This window comes from Pseudonaja textilis, chromosome 6, assembly GCF_049901715.1.
Source record: "Pseudonaja textilis isolate UNSWEBS1 chromosome 6, rPseTex1.2, whole genome shotgun sequence".
In the NCBI taxonomy this organism is placed as follows: domain Eukaryota; kingdom Metazoa; phylum Chordata; class Lepidosauria; order Squamata; family Elapidae; genus Pseudonaja; species Pseudonaja textilis.
In genome coordinates, this window is record NC_141995.1 from 14,171,052 (window position 1) to 14,190,383 (window position 19,332).

Sequence of the window (19,332 nt, forward strand, 5' to 3'; positions counted from 1 at the left end):
GTGAAGCAATCTATTGTGGTGGCATTATATTTAAGTTCCTGAAAGCTTGAGTGGTGACAGCTGAGACAAACTACCTCTGAATTCTGCCAGCACGTGGGTTCTAGTTACTTATAATCAATTCTTAATCTCTTTGACAGATTACCAACCTTTACATATACGATACCGTGTTGTTGCTAGCAAATGCTTTTCATAAGAAGCTGGAAGACCGAAAGTGGCACAGTATGGCTAGCTTGACATGCATTAGGAAGAATTCAAAACCCTGGCAAGGAGGGAGATCTATGCTGGATACAATCAAGAAGGTACTCTAAATCATGGTGCTTGGGTTTCAGGAGGAGGTCAGACTTTTATAGAGTTAAAGGATTGTATTTGCTGATGAAATACATAGGAGTGTTTTTAAGACGTATATCTTTTTCTATACGGTTGATGAATTCAGAGGGGGTTCACTTCTCTTTTATAACTTTGTGTGTGTGTGTGTGTGTGTGTGTGTGTGTGTGTGTGTGTGTGTTAATCCTATGCAGATCATTCACAAGGCACATTGCTATCCTACTATCCTACAGAAGTGTCTAATGGCCATACACAAACATATACACAAACACACACACACACCACACACACACACACACACACACACACACATTATGTATATGTAGACCTGTGCAGATCATTCACAAGGCACATTGGTATACTGACTATCCTACAGAAGTGTCTGCTGGCCATGCGCCTGGGCCTAAAAGCAGATAAGCACACTTAGTCTTTGACTTACAGCCATTCATTTAGTAACTGTTCACAGTTACAACAGCAGTGAAAAAAAGTGACATCGCCGTTTTTCACACTTACAACCATTGCAGGATCCCCATGGGCGCATGATCAAAATTTGAAAATATGGCAACTAGCTCACTTTTATGACAATTGCAGTATCATAAGATCATCACCTTTTGCAACCTTCTAACAAGCAAAGTCAATGAGGAAGGCAGCTTCATTTAGCAACCATGCCACTAACTTAACAACTGCAGTAATTCACTTAGCAAGTATAGCAAGAAAGGTTGTAAAATGGGACAAAATTCACTTAACAACTGTCTCACTTAGCAATGGAAATTGTGGGCTCAATTTATACTTTATAGTTTATTGGCCAAGTGTGATTGGACACCCAAGGAATTTGTCTTGGTGCAAATGCTCTCAGTCTACATAAAAGAAAAGATACATTCATCAAGGGACAAGAATCATAAGGTACAACATTAAATGATAATCATAGGGTACAATAAGCAATCAAATAATACTAGGAAACAGTCAATACAATTGTGGCCATAAGTCAAGAACTTCCTATAGACAATATCACTGAATTGCATTCAGTAAAAAATCTAATATTTCAAGTATATCCTTTGAATATACATATGTATCCAACCAGTTAAGGATATGTCATCCAACTGGTTATCTATCATTTTTCACAACCAGGAAAACATGGAAGTTTCACACAAAAAAAGTGAGAATTAAAACAATAAGTAGAGAATGTCAACAGCAAAATCTTCATTGCCACATCCCTCAGTCATTGGTCATTCACTAGTAAACAGGAAGCCAACTGAATTTCTGGGGCAGCAAGAGCCACATAGAGCATTTATTATTCTTTCATGTTGTTGGCATCTGATCCAATTTTAGATGCGAGATGCTTAAAAATTGGCCTGGGTTTTGTTGTTGCTGGTGGTGGTGGTGTTAAAAGCCAATGCATAGAGAAACATCTGGGTATTCTTGAACAATGGTGCTACAAAATCTTTTGAAGCTTGATGATTTTGTTAGTTTGATGTGGTAGCTAAGCTGATCCATCTTCCTGAGAAAGATGAGCTTCAAAACATCATGATTTGCATTAATATGATAATTATTAAGTTGATGAATCCTGGAGATCACAATGTCACTGAATCATTATATTGATGTACCGTATTTTTCGGACTATAAGACACTCCGGACTATAAGACACACATTAGCTTTAGAGGAGGAAAACAAGGTGCGGGGGAATCTGCCTTTGCCTCCCAGCAATTTGCCTCCTTGCAGCAAACAGAAAACAGCAAACAGCCTGGTCAGCTTCAGCACTGCCTAATTTAGCACAAGCACCTGACTGGCAGTTGGGTCAGTCTCCCAGAATACCATCAATCGGCTGTTCCAGGCTGCCTACGCATGTCCCATTTTTGGTCTCCACGCATCCTGTTTTTGGCCCATTCCAGGTGGCAGGGATTGCCACTGCTGCCTATCACCACTAATCCCTGCCGCCTGGAACAGGCCAAAAACAGGACTCTCAGAGGGCAAAAACCGGACACGCAGAGAGGCACATGGTGGCTGAAAACAGGATGCGCAGAGACTAAAAATGGGGCATGCAAAGGTTACAACAGGCAGTGGTAGCGATGGGCGATGTTGGCGATGGGCGGAAACAATTCCCACAGCCTGCAACAGCTGATGGGTGGTATTCCGGGAGGCCAATCCAACTGCCAACCAGCTGCTCATGTTAATCAGGCTGTGCTGAAGCTGACCGGGCTGTTTGCTGTTTTCTGCAAGGAGGCAAATTGGTGGGAGAAAGAGACCAAAGGGTGGGGACTGGTGAGTGGGTGGGGCTTCAGCAACATTCGCTCTATAAGATGCACAGACATTTCCACCCACTTGGGGGGGGGGGAGTGCATCTTATAGACCAAAAAATATAGTATATCCACAAATCATAAATATTAATGCTAACCTTATTTATGAATATTAAAAAGACGTGTCTTTTTTATATTTTATGGATAAATTGAGCTGACCCTAGAGATGTGTGGTTGGGCATGTGAAAGTTGTATGTTTCTTTTGTAACTGATACCGTTTAATTGGCTGTGATCCTAAGCAATATGCAGGGAATACTAGTTAGATTGTATGATGCCACAAAGAGATGAATCTGAAAATTAATGTAATATATAAGATAATTATATTTCAGATGAAAAATAGAATAAATAATTTACAAGTTACACCTTCATGGTAACACATTAGGAAAAGTAGGTATGTAACTTTTGGTAAAATGTTTACTAAATATAAGGAAGTAGATGCAAAAAATTGACACCCAAATGCTAGTAGACAGTTTGTAGTATGTTATCAGGAATAAGTGTTTATCAAAAAAATATAAAAAAGTATACTTCTGCACACTTTCTTAGATTAAAAAAATAATAGTTGAATATATGAGAAGGAACCTAAACTAAGTTTAATGCAAGGATATGGGACTATTTGAGAATTGTGTGTTGTAATGTATAGAGACAGGTTCAAGAATGAATGGGTGCTGAATGAAAGGAGAAAAATGTAAGACTAACTACATTTAATTAGATTTCTTTTTCTTTTTTCTTATCCCCTTGTTTGAATTTCTTCCGCTTACTATATTTATTCCTTGCAAAAACCTGAAAGGAAATATAGCATGATATGTACATAAATACACACCTACAAATCCTTTTATTCACAAACTTTTTCATCCTGTTTTTTTTTTTTTTTTCATATTTCCAGCCTTTGGAAAGTAAGAAAACAAAAGTAACTTTTTAACTCGTGATTGCTACTCAGAGTAATGATTAATTTACCACAATATAGAAACAATGACCAGCACACACAACTTTAATGCAGTAAAAAGGGGGAAGGAAAATGAATAATCTCTGTGTTAAAGGTTGAGGTACTTCATTAGTGTCACGTAGAAAACAAATCACTTTTGTCTTTCCAGTTCTCATTCAGGAAATAAATTTTCCTATATGCATTTATTTCAAAGAAGATAATTGTAGTGAAATCTTCATAAGGGGAATGTGATGCTCTTTCTTGTATCTTGTTATGAGTTGCCCAAAGTCTATAAAGGACTGAATGTCCTTTCATTGTACGGACCTCTATAACAGGGGTGGTCAACTTGCTTTCATTGTGGGCCGCATCAGGGCTGTGTTTGACCTCAGGGGGGTGGGGGGGGGGGCCAGGGGGTGGGTGGCCAGCTTGATGTCACTCATGCCTGGGGCACCTGTATTTTTGCATTTAAGTATTTTGGGGGGAAATCTAAGCAATCTTTTATAAGTCAAGAACTTCCTGTAATTGTTATGTGACTCTATTTTAAGGAAAGCATCTAAAAACCAACTGCAGAGTGATGACTTTTTAATGTGAACAGAAGCAGGTGTGAATGTGAGATACCTGCACACTGCTGAGCAAATTGAGTGGCTTGGCCTTGCTATTAACCTGTCCTGTGTTACCGCATTGTTTTCACAGCTTCCAGGAATCCTTTCTTTACAGCAAGGCGAGAAGCGTCTTAATGTGCCAATGGTTTCATTTTCTAGGGAATGATATGTCTGATTTTGCATGCAGAGAGGTCCAAATATGAAAAAGACCAATGGATAGGATCAAGCCCCCAATTAGGATGGCAAATGTTTCTGTTTTATTTTTGCTATTGTCTTTTCTCTTTCTTTCTCTCAGACTCATCCCTCCTTTGGATACTCCTTCTCTTTCTTCTTTTTCCCTCTCTTTCCCTGTCCTCTGCCTTTCTATCTGGATTTCCTCTTTGATGCCCTGCTGGAAAAGAAATAGACTATTTTGGCTGAAGTTCTGAACTGATTGTTCACAAAGAGATTTTATAATCAGGCTGCGTTTCAAGGTTGTTGTTTTTTTCCCATTCCCGCTTCTCAACCTATGTGCCTTCCAAAAACATGGACAGAGAGAACTTCAAAGTTGATGTTGGTCACTTTCCCATTCATTAATATTAATTGTGTCATAAGACTTGGTATCTGAGACAAGCTTTACAGGATCAATTCTGCTTGCTTGACTCAGAGGACCAGAGAATGCCTGCAAAATGTCTATGCCTATGTGGAGGTGTGAGAGGTGAGAGGTGAGATTCCATTGATGATCTTTGAGTAGATATTCTTCAATGGACTAACCAATCCTTCTTGAGAGAGGATGGCCTTCACTCTTAGGGCATCCCAGAAGGTGGTGAAGACTGTCTTTTCCAGAAGGTCTTTGAATAGCACTTGTGGATCTGTGTAGCAATTGATATCAAAATTACTGTATTATATTCCATCATTTTCTGATGTTATTATCATCTGTACATTGTCTAGAGCAGGGGTGTCAAACTCAAGGCTCGTAGGCCAGATTCAGCCCACTGGAATTGGGTGTGTTTAGTCAAGTGAAAAGAAGGACCCAGATGACATGATAGCAGTATTCCAGTATTTGAGGGGCAGTATTACTTGATAAAGAAGAGAGGGTCAAATTATTCTCCAAAGCACCAGAGGGCAGGACAAGAAGTAATGGTTGGAAACTAATCAAAGAATTAATAAAATAAACCTGGAATTAAGGAGAAACTTCCTAACAGTGAGAACAATTAACCAGGAACAGCTTACCTCCAGAAATTGTAGGCAATCCTATGATATAGGTTGTCTTGCTTGAGAAAGGGGAAGGATTAGAAGACCTCCAAGGTCTCTTCCAGCTCCTTTTCATTCATTCATTCATTCATTCATTCATTCCAAAATCACCATTTGTGATTTTCCTCAGCTGGCTGTCAACAAGCAGAAGGGGGAATGGGAAAACCAGATTTGTTTAACATTCATGTATTTTAGTTAATAACTGAAGTAATTGTATAATGCTTAAATCTGGCCCGCAGGCCCATCCTGGAAACAGCAAAGAACTGACCCACGGTGCCTTTGCCAACAAAAAATGAGCCTGGGTGGGCCACGCGTGGCCTCCCCCAACCTCCATTTTTGGTGGAAGAGGGCTGTAGGAGGCCATCACAGTTGAAAATGGAGCCTTGATGAGTGACATTGAGCTGGCCACACACATCCTGGTCCCACAAGGTCAAACACAACCCTGATGCTGCCCTCAGTGAAATCAAGTTTGACACCCCTGGTCTACAGTCTGCTTGAATTAAAATGTCAAGAAGGTGCAAAAACATACACATAGACTTGCATCATTGTCAGAACTTTATAACTAAATACATACCTGTGTACTTACACACAGAAGAATAAACGTACATCAGATGCATCTTCAAATGGGGATAAGCCAGCTTCATTTTGTTTTCATTGCTTTGTATGCTTTTGAATTCTTGAACAAGAACCAAAGTAGCTCAACTTTCATGGAGGAATTCCCTACCAACTCTGCCTCATCATGCATTATCATTTTCCTTCCCGGAAGCAAATTTTCATCCAGACTTAGAATCAAGAGATAGAGTAAGTGAGTGTCCCATACTCCTTTACTTTCTCTATGTGTGAGAAAGAACTAAAACACAGCAATTGGTCAAAGTGGCTTCTATCAAAATGGCTGTACATTGAAATTTCTTTTTTGGACTCATTTTGATTGTGCCCTTCAATTAGAGAGAGTGGGAAAGTGAGAGATGAAATTGCCACAGCCTGAGCTGTCCCCCTTTTTCTTCTTTCTTTTAGGCTGATATATTTATTCCTTATTTCTCTACTGAATAGAAGGTGACCTCAACCATTTTGAAGGATGAGGGGTTTCTTCATTTATCCTCCAGCTTTTGAAGACTAACGCTTGCTATCTAAATTTGAAAAACCACTGTGGTTTGTCTTGTCCAGAGTAGCCAAAGCATTATTTAGTCTCTTCAGATAACCCTATCAGGCTTGTTCTATTTTTTGTACTCCTAACATGGTCCTTCCCCCTCTCCATTTCTATTACATGTGTATATCTAGAAGATTTAGTAAAGATTAGAAAGGCATTGATTTTTATGAAAACAGTATTATCCAGATAAGCTATATTATACTCAATACTAATAAAAATGTTTTCAGAATATCACAAAAATTAGATTGTATGTTTGTCTGTCTGTCTGTCAATCGACCATTTATAAAAAAACAATAAATCTTCAATGATTTTGCTTCTTAAATTACTCTGGGGTTGTGCTTTATAGATAAAACCAGCTCTCAAGACTGTAGGTTCAGTTGCCTGAAAGTTCAGCAGGCAGAAATAAAGACTTGCATAGATTCTAGCCTTCGCTTTTCTTATAACTTCTAAGTGGGAATAATCAATTTCTAATCTTTTTCCTGACTTCAGACTATTACCTCTGGGCTTTGGGTTTTTAATGCTTTTCCTTCAATTTTTTGTTGTCAGAAACACACAGCACCTGTACCACATAAATAACAATTGGAGTTTCTAAAGGTTCAGGCCTTCATTTTGCAGCTAATTTTCCCTCTGCGTTTGACAGATAAAAAGTCTGCGGCCATGACCTATTCCCTTCTCTATAAAGCATAGCACATAGAGGTGACTCTAGCTGTTAAATTCTGCTAAATTTCTTGTTTTGTTTTGAATTCCTCACTGGTAGTAACTACCAGACTACTCCAATTGCAATCATGGAGAGATCACCCATGTTTAATATCCCTATAGCTACCCCTGTTTCCCCGAAAATACAATCGACCCTGAAAGTAAGTCCTAGCTTGATTTTACATGTACACCCAATATAAGCCCTACCCCAAAAATAATTAATTCCCCTAATAGAGTGCATGGGTAAAAATTAAGCTAGGGTGGGGATGGGGAGGTAGAGCTGCCTACTACTTACCTTTGGACAGTTGTAGCCAGGCCTTGCACACCCCGACACCTGCCTTGCTGGCCCATTTCTTCTACAGCTGGCAAGGCTGGCAATGCTTTCCTGAAGGCCTCTGTAGCTGATAACAAAGCTCCAGATTGATCCGGAGCTCTGTTATCATCTGAAGAAGCCTTCAGGAAAGCCTTGATAACTGCAGAAGATGAAGTTCCGGAAGGCCTCTGACAGTGAAAAGGAGGCCGAGGACAACATGTGTAAATGAGGTGAGTCGGTGAATGACATCCCCTGAAAATAAGACCTGGTGCCTTTTTGGTGGCAAAAAAATATAAGACAGGATCTTATTTGGGGGGAAACATGGTATTTAGCAATGAGAAACTGTAATTTCCACATGGTTAAATAGTATGACTGACTAAGGTACAATCCAAAACCATTAAAATAAAATGGAAACATGCCACACAGCCATAGTGCCCCTAGATAAGCCATTACAAATCAATAATTGCAGTTGCCTCAATGTTATTTTCTTTTAAGAAATACTGTAATTCCTCCTTAAGTCTATTCATAAATTCTTTCTCTTTAATTAGCTGTGTATTTAAAGTCCACCTTTTCCTTGGTTTCTTCCTACCTTTCTACACTATCTGAATCGGATTGTGATCTGCCCATTCATTTGGTAAATTTCAATCTCTTTTAATTCATTTACTAGCTCACCATTCATCCACACCATATCAATTCGTGTCCATGACTGATGAGGATTGGAATAAAATGTAAATTGATTTTTTTCATTGTTTAATTTCCTCCACATGTCTATCAAATTTAGTTCAATCATCATTTCCTCACATGTTTTCGGTAGTTCTCCTTTTTTCCTCTTTTCCCCCACTATTATGATCTTTCTGATGGTCCACAATAGCATTGAAGTTCCCCAAGATACAAATATTCTTTTTCTCTAATTCCACTATTTTCCCATGTAATTGTTTAAAGAATTCCTTTTGGTTATCATTAGAGGTATAAATTACCACTAATAGAATTGGAGTTGATTTAATCCAAATTTGTAACACCAGAATTCTTCCATAGGGGTCTGTCCAAATTAGCTCTGCTTTCATGTCCTCTTTCACGTATACTGCTATCCCTTTCTTTTTCCTAAAATCTGCTGGTGACATACAAATTCCCTAGCTTGGGGCATTCTATATATTTTTCTTCTTCCTTCCTTATATGAGTTTCCTGTAAACATATTCTGTCTGCATTATGTTTAATTAGTTTGGTTAGTATTCTTTTCCTTTTTATCCTAGAGTTTAGGCCATTTATGTTAATTGATAGTATTTTCTTTTCTTTGTCCATCACCTAATTGACTCTTGCTCTTTGTCTTGTAGTTACTCCTGTCTCTCTTTGTAGCTGATTGTGCATCTTCGGTTCTTCTCTCTCTTGTGTTGTATATTTTTCAAGTTCCTATAATTCCCATCTCTATACTTTTGATAGTCTTGGCCGTCTTGCGAATTTGTTTCTAGTTCATCTCTACTACTCTATTCTTCAGGACCTACCAATCGTTCATAGAATTCTTGGGCTTTTTCCATGGAATCTACTTTAATTTTTCTTTCTTCCCATGTGATTAACATCCCGTCTGGAATTAGCCATCTGAATATGATGCCTTTTTGGTTTAATTGGTTTGCCAAGAATTTATAATCTCGCCTCTGCTCTCTCACTCTTCTTGGGATTTGTTTAAGCATCAAGATTTCTTTTCCTTTATATGTAATTGCCTCTTCTCTAGAAATTTTATATATAACATCGTGAACCTTTCTTCTGGTAAATCTTACATGGAACTCTTTTGGATATTTATGTCATCTTGCATAATTTGTGCTCACTCTGTAGAGTTTCAGGATATCGTCCTTATCTTTTTCCAACAGTTCTGCTAATATTCCTGCCATCACGTGTTCCAAATCCTCTTCTTTAGACTCCATTATGTTTTGGAATCTCAAATATGCTGTGGCCTTGTCCATTTCCAAATATACCAAGGAATCATCTATTTCTTTGCTCATGTTTCTTAATTGCTCACCAACCACTTCCAGCTTCTTTTCTGTTTGTTCCGTCCTTTTCTCAACCTCCTTTATTGTTGATTCATTTCTTTCTAGTGCTTGCTGTACTGTTTCAATTTTTTTATCCAGCTTTGAGATGTCTAATTTCATTTCTGCCTTTAAGTTCCCCATCTCTTCTTTTAATTCATTTGTGTCAGCTCTTGTTTCAGTATGATTTTTGGTCATTATTTCCTGAAGTTTCAGCATGGATTCTTGTAAAGTAAGAAGGGTCAATTGGATATTAGCATTTGTGATGACAGGTTGTTTCTCTCCAGGTAGAGTTTCTTCAATTGTCTTTTGTGCCATCACTGAGGGTGATGGTGTCGTAGTTGTTTGTATTGAAGTAGTCTTCTTGTAAAATTTGTTTTTGTTTTTGTATTATACTAAATATGTTATCCAAAATTATCATTTGCTATTGAAAAGTATCATCTGTGTATGGCCACTACTCTAATTAATAAAATATGTTACAGGGTTAACCTCTCTTGTCAATATATATATATTCTCCAGAACAATTTTAAAGCTATTTTCTAAATAAAATACCTGGATTTGTAGATCTTAACAATATATCAAATTCCTCTATTTAAATTTAAGTACTATTAATCTGTATATCTATAAATGCTATGAAATTCCTAATCTCAAAATAGTGTTATAAAAAAAATATTTCAAATGCTTACAAATCTAAATGAAAATATATCAACCTTGCTATACAATAATTAATTAGTTAATCTATAGTAATCACAATTAGTCACAATACATTATTTAATTTAATATATTCAACACCTATAATCAAATATCAATACCTAAATAATTATCACCTCCTATTTTTTATGTGCTATAACCAAATATAAACTGGGATGGGATACCAGGGGAACTTTATAAGAAAATAGGAGAACAAATAGGACCTCTCATGGTGGAAGTATATAATGAGGTCTTACTTGCAGCAAGAATGCTGGATTCATGGAAGGAGACACTGATATTGTTGATCCTGAAAGAAGACTCTGATTTACAACTTATACAAAATTATAGACCAATTTCCCATTTAAATACTGATTATAAAATATTTACCACAATTATAGCAAATAGATTTTAAAAAATATTCAATGAATATATACATAAAGATCAAAACGGATTACATAAAGATCAAAATGGATTCCTTCCCAATAGACAAATTAGGAATAATTTAAGAATAGTGATAAATGTTTTGAGTACTACAAAGCCCATACAGAAAAACAAATAGCCCTTGTATTCTTGGATGCACAGAAGGCCTTTGACAACCTAAATTGGCAATTCCTAATTCAACAAATTTACAATATGAATTTAGGCACTAAATTTGAAAACATTGTGACTACAATTTACGACTCACAAAAGGCGAATATTATAATTAATGGAGAGTACACACGTTCAATAAAAATAGAGAAAGGTGTCAGGGAGGAATGTCCACTCTCTCCCCTGCTCTTCATATTATCTTTGGAAACATTGCTTACATGAATTAGACAGAACCCAGGAATAAAAGGATTAAAAATTAAGAAAAAAGAATACCAACTCCAGTCATTTGCGGATGATATGGTTTTTTTCATAGAGGAACCAATTGAAACAGGTCAAGAGCTACTGAAAGAGTTAGATCAATTTGGGAAAGTTGCAGGACTTAAAATCAATAGGGAAAAAATGAAAATAATGACTAAAAATCTGACAGAAAAACAGAAATTAAAATTAGAAAGGATAATGGGATTACAAATAGTTCAAAAAAGTTAAATACTTAGGAATTTGGCTGACGGCTCAATGCAAAACTCTAATGGAAAATAATTATAATAAATTATTACAACAAGTCAAAAAAGATTTAGAGATATGGGTAAAATTGCAAATCTCCCTACTAGGGAGTATTGCCACTATAAAAATGAACATTCTGCCCAAATTTATTTACTTATTCCAAACAATACCAATAAAAATACATAAAAATTACTTTGTGGAATTTAACAAGATGACCACCAAATTTATTTGGCAAGGGAAAAAAACGAGGATAAACCTAAAGGCAATGCAAGATATGAAGAGCAGGGAAGGTATGGCACTTCCAAATTGGGAAATATACTATACTGCAGCCTCCTTACTTTGGCTGAAAGAGTGGGTAAACTTGTCGAATAAAAGAATCCTATTTCTAGAAGGCCACGACTTACAGAGGGAGTGGCATGCATTTTTATGGGACATTAGAAAAATCAAACAGAATTATTTCCACAGACATATAATTAGAGACTCCTTATTGGCTAAATGAAATTTTTTAAAAAATTATTTAAAAATCCTAATCTGGATCTCAAGGATGGAGGCGATGATACATCCAAATAATTTAGATCTTAACAAAATGATAAAATACAAAGACCTTCTTGATGCGCAAGGAACTTTAAAATCATGGCAAGATCTCCAAGAACAAGGGCTACAAGTAGACCAGTGGGCTTACCTGCAAATTCAAAATAGATACAATCAGGATAAGAAAAATTTTGGAATTTATGCTAAGCCGCAACAATTAGATAAAATCCTATTAGGCCCAGATAAAAAAATATAACTACATTTTATAATTATTAGAGATAGAATTAGAAGAGGAAGTAGTTAAAGGCAATATGATAGCTTGGAGTAGAAACATAGCATGTAGCATTACATTATTAAAATGGGAAAAGATCTGGACCAGGAATAATAAAATTACAAAATCAGCAACATATAAAGTAAATGCCTATAAAATGTTTTATAGATGGCACCTCTCACCCTCAAGAATAGCAAAGACATCTCCTAACATGAATCCAAATTGCTGGAAATGTAAAAAGAAACACGGAACATTCTTTCACATATGGTGGTCCTGCACTGAAGCCCAAAGATACTGGTACAGAATAAAAAAATGGTTAGAGGAAATAACGGCGGAGCAAATTGAATTAAAACCAGAATTCTTCTTACTGGGGATATTTAATAGACAATTTTCTAAAAAAGCCACATATATAATACTGCACATTCTTACTGCAGCCAGAATAACCTTGGCACAATGTTGGAAACAAGCAGACATTCTAACAGAGGAAATGGTCATTCGGAAAATAACAGCCTGTGCAGAGATGGATAAATTAACTTTAGCACTTAAGGAAAAAGAAACATCAGAATATTAAAGAAGCTGGGAATGCTGGTATGACTGGATAGAACAAAAATAGAAAATATAATAGTAAATACTGTAAAATGTAAAAGAGGTAGTAATTATATATTTGCAAAAAGATGTATTTGTAAATATGTCACCAATATTGATAACAAATAAGGAACGATAGACTGTCAATAATAGAACTGCTAGTTTTTAAATAGTTTTTTTCCTTTCTTTCTTTTTTTTCCCCCATATGTTCTGTATGTGTTTGTTTGATATTTTAGTTGTATAATCAATAAAGTTTGTTTTTAAAAAAACAAATCAATAATTGCAGCTCTCAGGGATGGAAATGCAGTATAATTTAAGCAATTTGAAAAATAATTGATTTGGACTGCAAATTTGGGTTTTTAAAGGTGGCAAACGTTTTTAGGAAACTCCCATACCCTTCTTAATGGGAAACATTCATTCACGGCTAGTGTATATATGTTTAAATATGCGATCAGTTTTCCATCTCAAACTTTCTGTTTCCAAATGCATTCCCCCGCCCCCCATTATTTCAAATTGTGTTTATTTTAATATGTACTGCTTCGATGCATTTTAAAACATTTAAAATTAAAAATTCAGCAGAAGATTTTTTTTAAAAAAAATTAAACCCAGCGTTTATCTAAGTTATGATATGTTTTGCAGCCTTTTGATTGGGGATTAGTTCAGTATTCTAGAATTTATCAAGATCAACTTCAGTATGAAACTCTAGGGACCCTGAAATGTACTCAGCACATAGTTCACAACCTATGTTCATATTTATCACAGGATTGCATGTTGGTTTTTTTAAAGGGCTTGTCATATGAACATGCCAATGAATAAAGATACAAGTAATCCTCAACTTATGACCACACTTGAGCACAAAATTTATGTTGCTGAGTGAGAAATTTGTGAAGTGACTTTTACCCCATTTTACGACTTTTGTCACCATCTTTGTTAAATAAACCACTGCAGTTCTTAAATTAGTAAGATGATTAAGTGAATCTGTTTTCCCCATGTACTTTGCTTGTTCAAAGGTCACAAAAGGTGATCACGTATCTCTGTGACACTGCTACCGTCATGACACTGCTACAGTCAGTTGTTAAGCATCCGATTGTAAATTACGTGACCATGAGTGATGGGTTTCAAAGACCAGTCATTGTGCAGGGTGCCAAGATGTCTGACTGCCTGGGCAGCATTTATTGCATTTTATAGGGTTTTTACAAGAAGACAAAGGCAACCTAGATGCAGCATTCAGACTGGTGAATCCCCTCATAGATACAGCATTAGGATTGGAGAATAGATACAGCAGGTGAAACCTCCCAAGCAATCCTTAAGAATAGTGGTGATGTTAGTAAAATGAGATCACTTATAAGTCTGGAAAGTCCGAGACTTTCCAACTCAAGAAAGATAGGGAATGAGATCATGAAAAGAGCAAAGAGGCCCATATAGATTTTAGACACTGCAGTGTGCTGCTAGCGCCATCTACAGGATCTCAATTGCTACTATACATGGGGATACTGCAACAATTGTAAGTGTGCAAAACGGTCATAAGTCACTTTTTTCAGTGCCATTGTAACTTTCAACGGTTACTAAATGAACTTTTGTAAGTCAAGGACTACCTGCAGTCCTGGATTTATGATCACAACTGGGACCAGAATTTCTGTTGCTAAGCAAGGCAATTGAGTTGTACCTAATTTTATGACCTTTTTTGCCATTGTTAAGTGCATCACTACAGTTGTTAGGCAAATCATGTGGTTATTAAACAAATACAGCTTCCCCATTGACTTTTACATGTTGGAAGATAGCTGGGAAAGTCATAAATGACCCCCGGATGCTGGAACCATCGTACATACAGTACATGCTAGTTGTCAAGTGCCTGAATTTTGATTGTATGACAATTATAAGTCTGAGGACTGATCATAAGATACTTTTCCTAACGCTGTTGTAACTTCGAATGGTTGCTAAATGAATGGTTATAAGTCAAGGACCGCCTGTATACAGTTTTTGGTTGAACAGTGTTTCTTACAAACATCTAACTGTTTTGCCACCTGTATGAGGTTAGCCCTCCATATACCATTTGGGTTACTACAATATGAACTTGAAATAGAGCCTAATCTGAATATATATTATAGCAGGGGTGTCAAACTTGATTGCATTGAGGGCCACATCAGGTTTGCTTTTGACCTCGGGAGGCCACAGTGGGAATGGCCAGGGTGGACGTGACCAGCTCAACATCATTCATGTCGGGCTGTCTGTAATGGCCCAAGTGCTCTGCCAGTGAAAATGAGCTCTCCAGCTCCGTTTCTGGCTGCAACTGCCTCCTGTAACTCTCTGCCAGCAAAAACGGAGCTCGTGAAAGCTGTACGCTGTCCTCCCGAGCTCTGTTTCTGTCTGCGATGGCCTCCTGCAACCCTCTGCCAGCAAATTTGTGAAAGCTGTCTGCTGCCCTTCTGAGCTTCATTTCCAGCTGTGATGTCCTCCTGCAACCCTCTGCCAGCAAAAACAGAGCCCATGAAAGCTGCATGCTGTCCTCCCGAGCTCCGTTTCAAACTGTGACGGCCTCCCACAACTTTCTGTAATGAAAACGGAGCTCATAAAGGCTGTGGGCAGCCCACCCAAGCTCCATTTCCAGTTGCAACAGCCTAACAGCCTTCTGCAACCCTCTGCCAACAAAAATGGAGCTCAGGATGGCCGCAGGAGTGCTGAGAACTGGTCCTTTGCTGTTTCCAGGGTGGCCCCATGGGCCAGGTATAAGCACCCTGCAGGCTGGATCCAGCCTGCGGGCCTTGAGTTTGACACCCCTGTACTATAAGAATACACCTGAATATACCAAGAAGGAATCAAAATCAAGTTACTTTTGGATTCTCCATCAGATCTAGAAAATTCATAAAAGTAAAAATCATCGCAAATCCCATTTGAGCCAAAATAAGAATCTGCTCTCACATCTCAAAACTGGAAGAAATATAATGAATTAGATCATTTTCACAATTTCTCCATTATTCTAAGTAGAGACCATCAAGGTATTTTGGGTTTAAAAACTCCCCATTTTCATTATTCAAACTTTTGACAATTTTCCCATTATTCAGTAAAGACACTTCAAGAAATGGTGACCAAAGCAATTATGAGAAATAATGGTGGTGCCATTCTATTTGTAATCTATGTAAATTATTAAATAAGGCTGATACAAACAATACACTCTAAAGAAAAATGATGCCACTTTATTATGTCTAACTGCCTTCTAGGTTTTTTTCAGTCACATTTATCTCAGCTCTTGACAAAAAGCAAGTCTTTTTTTTCATATGCCCTATGGAAAACAGAGCTGCGGATGCTGTTTTCCCTCAATCTCAAGAATGATCCATAGATCTAATGTCCTGCTTCCCAATTTCTGGCTCTTTATTGTCAGTGACGGATAATATTGATCTTTGAAATAGGAGACACGAAAGTTCATTTTTATCCTAGTGAATTAGTCTTCAGGCTGGCAAAATCCAGGGGTGGGCTGCTGGGGGTTCGCACGGGTTTGGGAGAGCCCCTAGCTAAGATTCTACGCAGTTTAGACAACCCCCAAATCCCACTCCTGCCTGGCCCTGCCCACCCCATCCCACCCCTCCCCGGAGTCCCCCTGTGGCCCGTTTTGGATGCAAATAAGTTCAGGATGTGCGCAGAGGCTCAGGAAGAGTGAAAAATGGGCCTCTCAGAAGTTTACGGCTTTCAGAGAGCCTCCGGAGCCCAGGGAGAGCAAAAACACCCACTTCCACTGTGGTGCAGGAGGCTGACTAGGCCACATCCATCATGGCCACACCCATGCAGCAACTGGGCAGAGAACCCATCGCTAAAATTTTTGAAGCCCACCCCTGGGCAAAATCATGTTTGGGATTCTAGGTGCACTGTGTTTAACAGGAAAGATACAGGTAGTCCTCGAGTTACGGCCACAGTGGAACCCAAATTTTATATTGCTAAGTGGGACATTTCTTAAGTGAGTTTTGCCCCATTTTACGAATTTTGTTACCACATTTGTTAAGTGAATCATTGCATTTGTTAAGTTAGTAACAGGTTTGTTAAGTGTATCTGGATTTCCCCTTTGACTTTGCTTGTCAGAAGGTTTCAAAAGGTAATCACATGATTCCAGGGCATTACAACCATCATAAATATGAGTCAGCTGCCAAACATCTGAATTCTGATCATGTGGCCATGGAGAGGCTGCAATGGTCATAACTGTGAAAAACGGTCATAAGTCACTTTTTAGAATAAAGCAAATAAATGCAATACAATTGCTTTTTTTATGCAAGATTTTTCTTGAGGTTCTCTTCTTTCAGAAAAATATTAGCTTATTTTAAGAAGACTTTTTAAAATTCTAATCTGCTTTTTACAATCTTATGGAAGACTGTTCCGTTGTCTCTTTTATACCATGTGGAACACATTTAAATAGTTGACAAATGTAGTTAAAAGGTTGGGGTTGCAATCCTTTCAAAATTATTCCATTTCCAAGTACAAGCCTACCAGAAGATGTGCATCTTTCTACCTGCCTGGCAAAATATTCACATTTTTAATATTCATAAAATGTGACTCTTTCATCAACTTAATCAAATGTTGTTTTCTGTAGAGACTTCAACAATTGCCTGTGTTACACACGACTGATCAGATTTGAGTACTGGAAAGTTAACATTTGGATGTAAGCTGCCCAGAGTCATTGATTGAGAGAGGCGGCTATATTAATTGCATGCATATATACATATATTAGACACCTCACCTTTGTAAGTGTTTGCATAGGTTTTTTTTTTAAAAAGAAGCATAAAGAAGTAAATGAAAGAAATAGCCAATATATTAAAATTATTGCAACTGTTTTAAATTTCTTCCAAGTTGTTATTCTACTTTTTGTAGTTATTAGGAGTTCACGAATGCATAAAACATTTTGAATAATGAACGTTGAACGTTCATAATGAATGTTGAATATTTTGCTGTGTGTGAATTTCATAAGGGCAGGATGATATATTTGAAATGAAGCATACATGTGAACAAGGGATGCAGTGGCTCAGTGGCTAAGATGCTGAGCTTGTCAATTAGAAAGGTCGGCAGTTCGGTGGTCCAAATCCCTAGCGCTGCATAATGGAGTGAGCTCCCGTTACCTTTCCCAGCTTCTGCCAACCTAGCAGTTCAAAAGCATGTAAAAATGCAAGTAGAAAAATAGGGACCACTTTGGTGAGAAGGTAACAGTGTTCCATGCACCTTCAGCATTTAGTCATGCCAGAGATATCTTTGGACTTTGCCTTTGTAACAGAGATAAGCATCACCCGCTAGAGTCGGAAACTACTAGCACGTATGTGTGAGGGAACCTTTACCTTTATACATGTGAAAGTTTTCTCCCTCTTGTTTTTAAGGGTGGAGTGAATGGCTTGACAGGAGATCTGGAATTTGCAGAGAATGGAGGGAATCCCAATGTTATATTCGAGATCCTAGGGACAAACTATGGAGAGGAACTAAGCAGAGGAATCCGCAAGGTAAAATCCTTTCTTTCTTTCTCTCTCTCTCTCTCTCTCTTTTGGAAATGTTTCAATGATGTTAAAGAACATTTTGGCAACAAAAAATTGCAATAAATATAACTAACTGACTGAGAAAAAACGTTTTAGAAAAACGATTAAAGGTTGCTTTGAAATTATTGTGGATGTTTGTTGTTCTTGATAAGATGATTGATATTTAATTAAATTTGCCACAGATCCATCTGTGGAACTATGGCCCTTATAGTTTCTGGCAAGATGTGGTGAAGACTGCTATTATATAGTAATTATGTCCCCCACAGTGATATTTTGCATTGACATGAACACAGAGTCTTGAACTGGGAGGATTCACGTCTGTTTTAAAATGTTAATTATCAAACAGGAAATCAACTAGAAAATTAAGTATTCCTGTATTTTAGCTTCTCATTTTGTTATAAATTAAGGTGCACATTTTGAGAAATTGGTATAATTGGTGGCATCTGCTGTTGTTATTTTAAAAAACATGTTGTTATTAAATGTATCATGAATTGCTCTGTAGGTGGTCTGATGGGCGTTCTTTAAGTTTTATATATGAATAAAAACAAACAAAAATATGATTTGCATAAGAATTAAATTTATAGTTCTCTCCCTGTTCAAATTGTTTCACTCCCTAGAAAAATAGAAAACACACTTGGTTCATTTTAGAGTTTGATTTCTTTTTTTAGCTTTTCTTCAGATTATGCTGCAAAGGAAAGAAAAATAAAATTGTGGATTAATAATTCAGAATAAAAGGAAATATCCGTATTTCATTCTGAACAGCTTTTGTTAATGAGTGATTTGAGGTATTGTTAAAGTCAAAGGAATGCTAATTGCATGGTTTGAGTGAATTCCATTCAGAAATCTAAATGTATTTAGTGTGTGCATAGACATTATTATGGTTAATCACACAGTCAGACAGATGTTCAGATTGGATTTGGCATTTTTGTCCACCTAATCAAGTCCTTCCCAAGAACCTGGGGTAGGTAGATGTGGATGTTTGATGGTTTTACAAATATCATCACAGGATGTAAGCTGTTCCAAATAAAGCTGCCTTTTGCAATTGACTGATAGTGAATTTACCAAGGCCAATAGTGTTCAAATGATAATCCAGTTGTTGTGGGGTTGCCCCAC

The 19,332-nt window shown here is 37.2% G+C and overlaps 1 protein-coding gene across 1 annotated transcript in view; it reads left to right on the forward strand.

Moving 5' to 3' along the window:
* The window catches only part of GRID2 (glutamate ionotropic receptor delta type subunit 2), a 1,009,897-nt gene that overhangs the window by 663,073 nt on the left and 327,492 nt on the right, over positions 1–19,332 (forward strand). The window contains exons 7-8 of the mRNA XM_087935906.1: positions 138–299; positions 18,067–18,186. Coding sequence (XP_087792032.1) covers positions 138–299; positions 18,067–18,186 — 282 coding nt within the window. The remainder of the gene's footprint in view (positions 1–137; positions 300–18,066; positions 18,187–19,332) is intronic.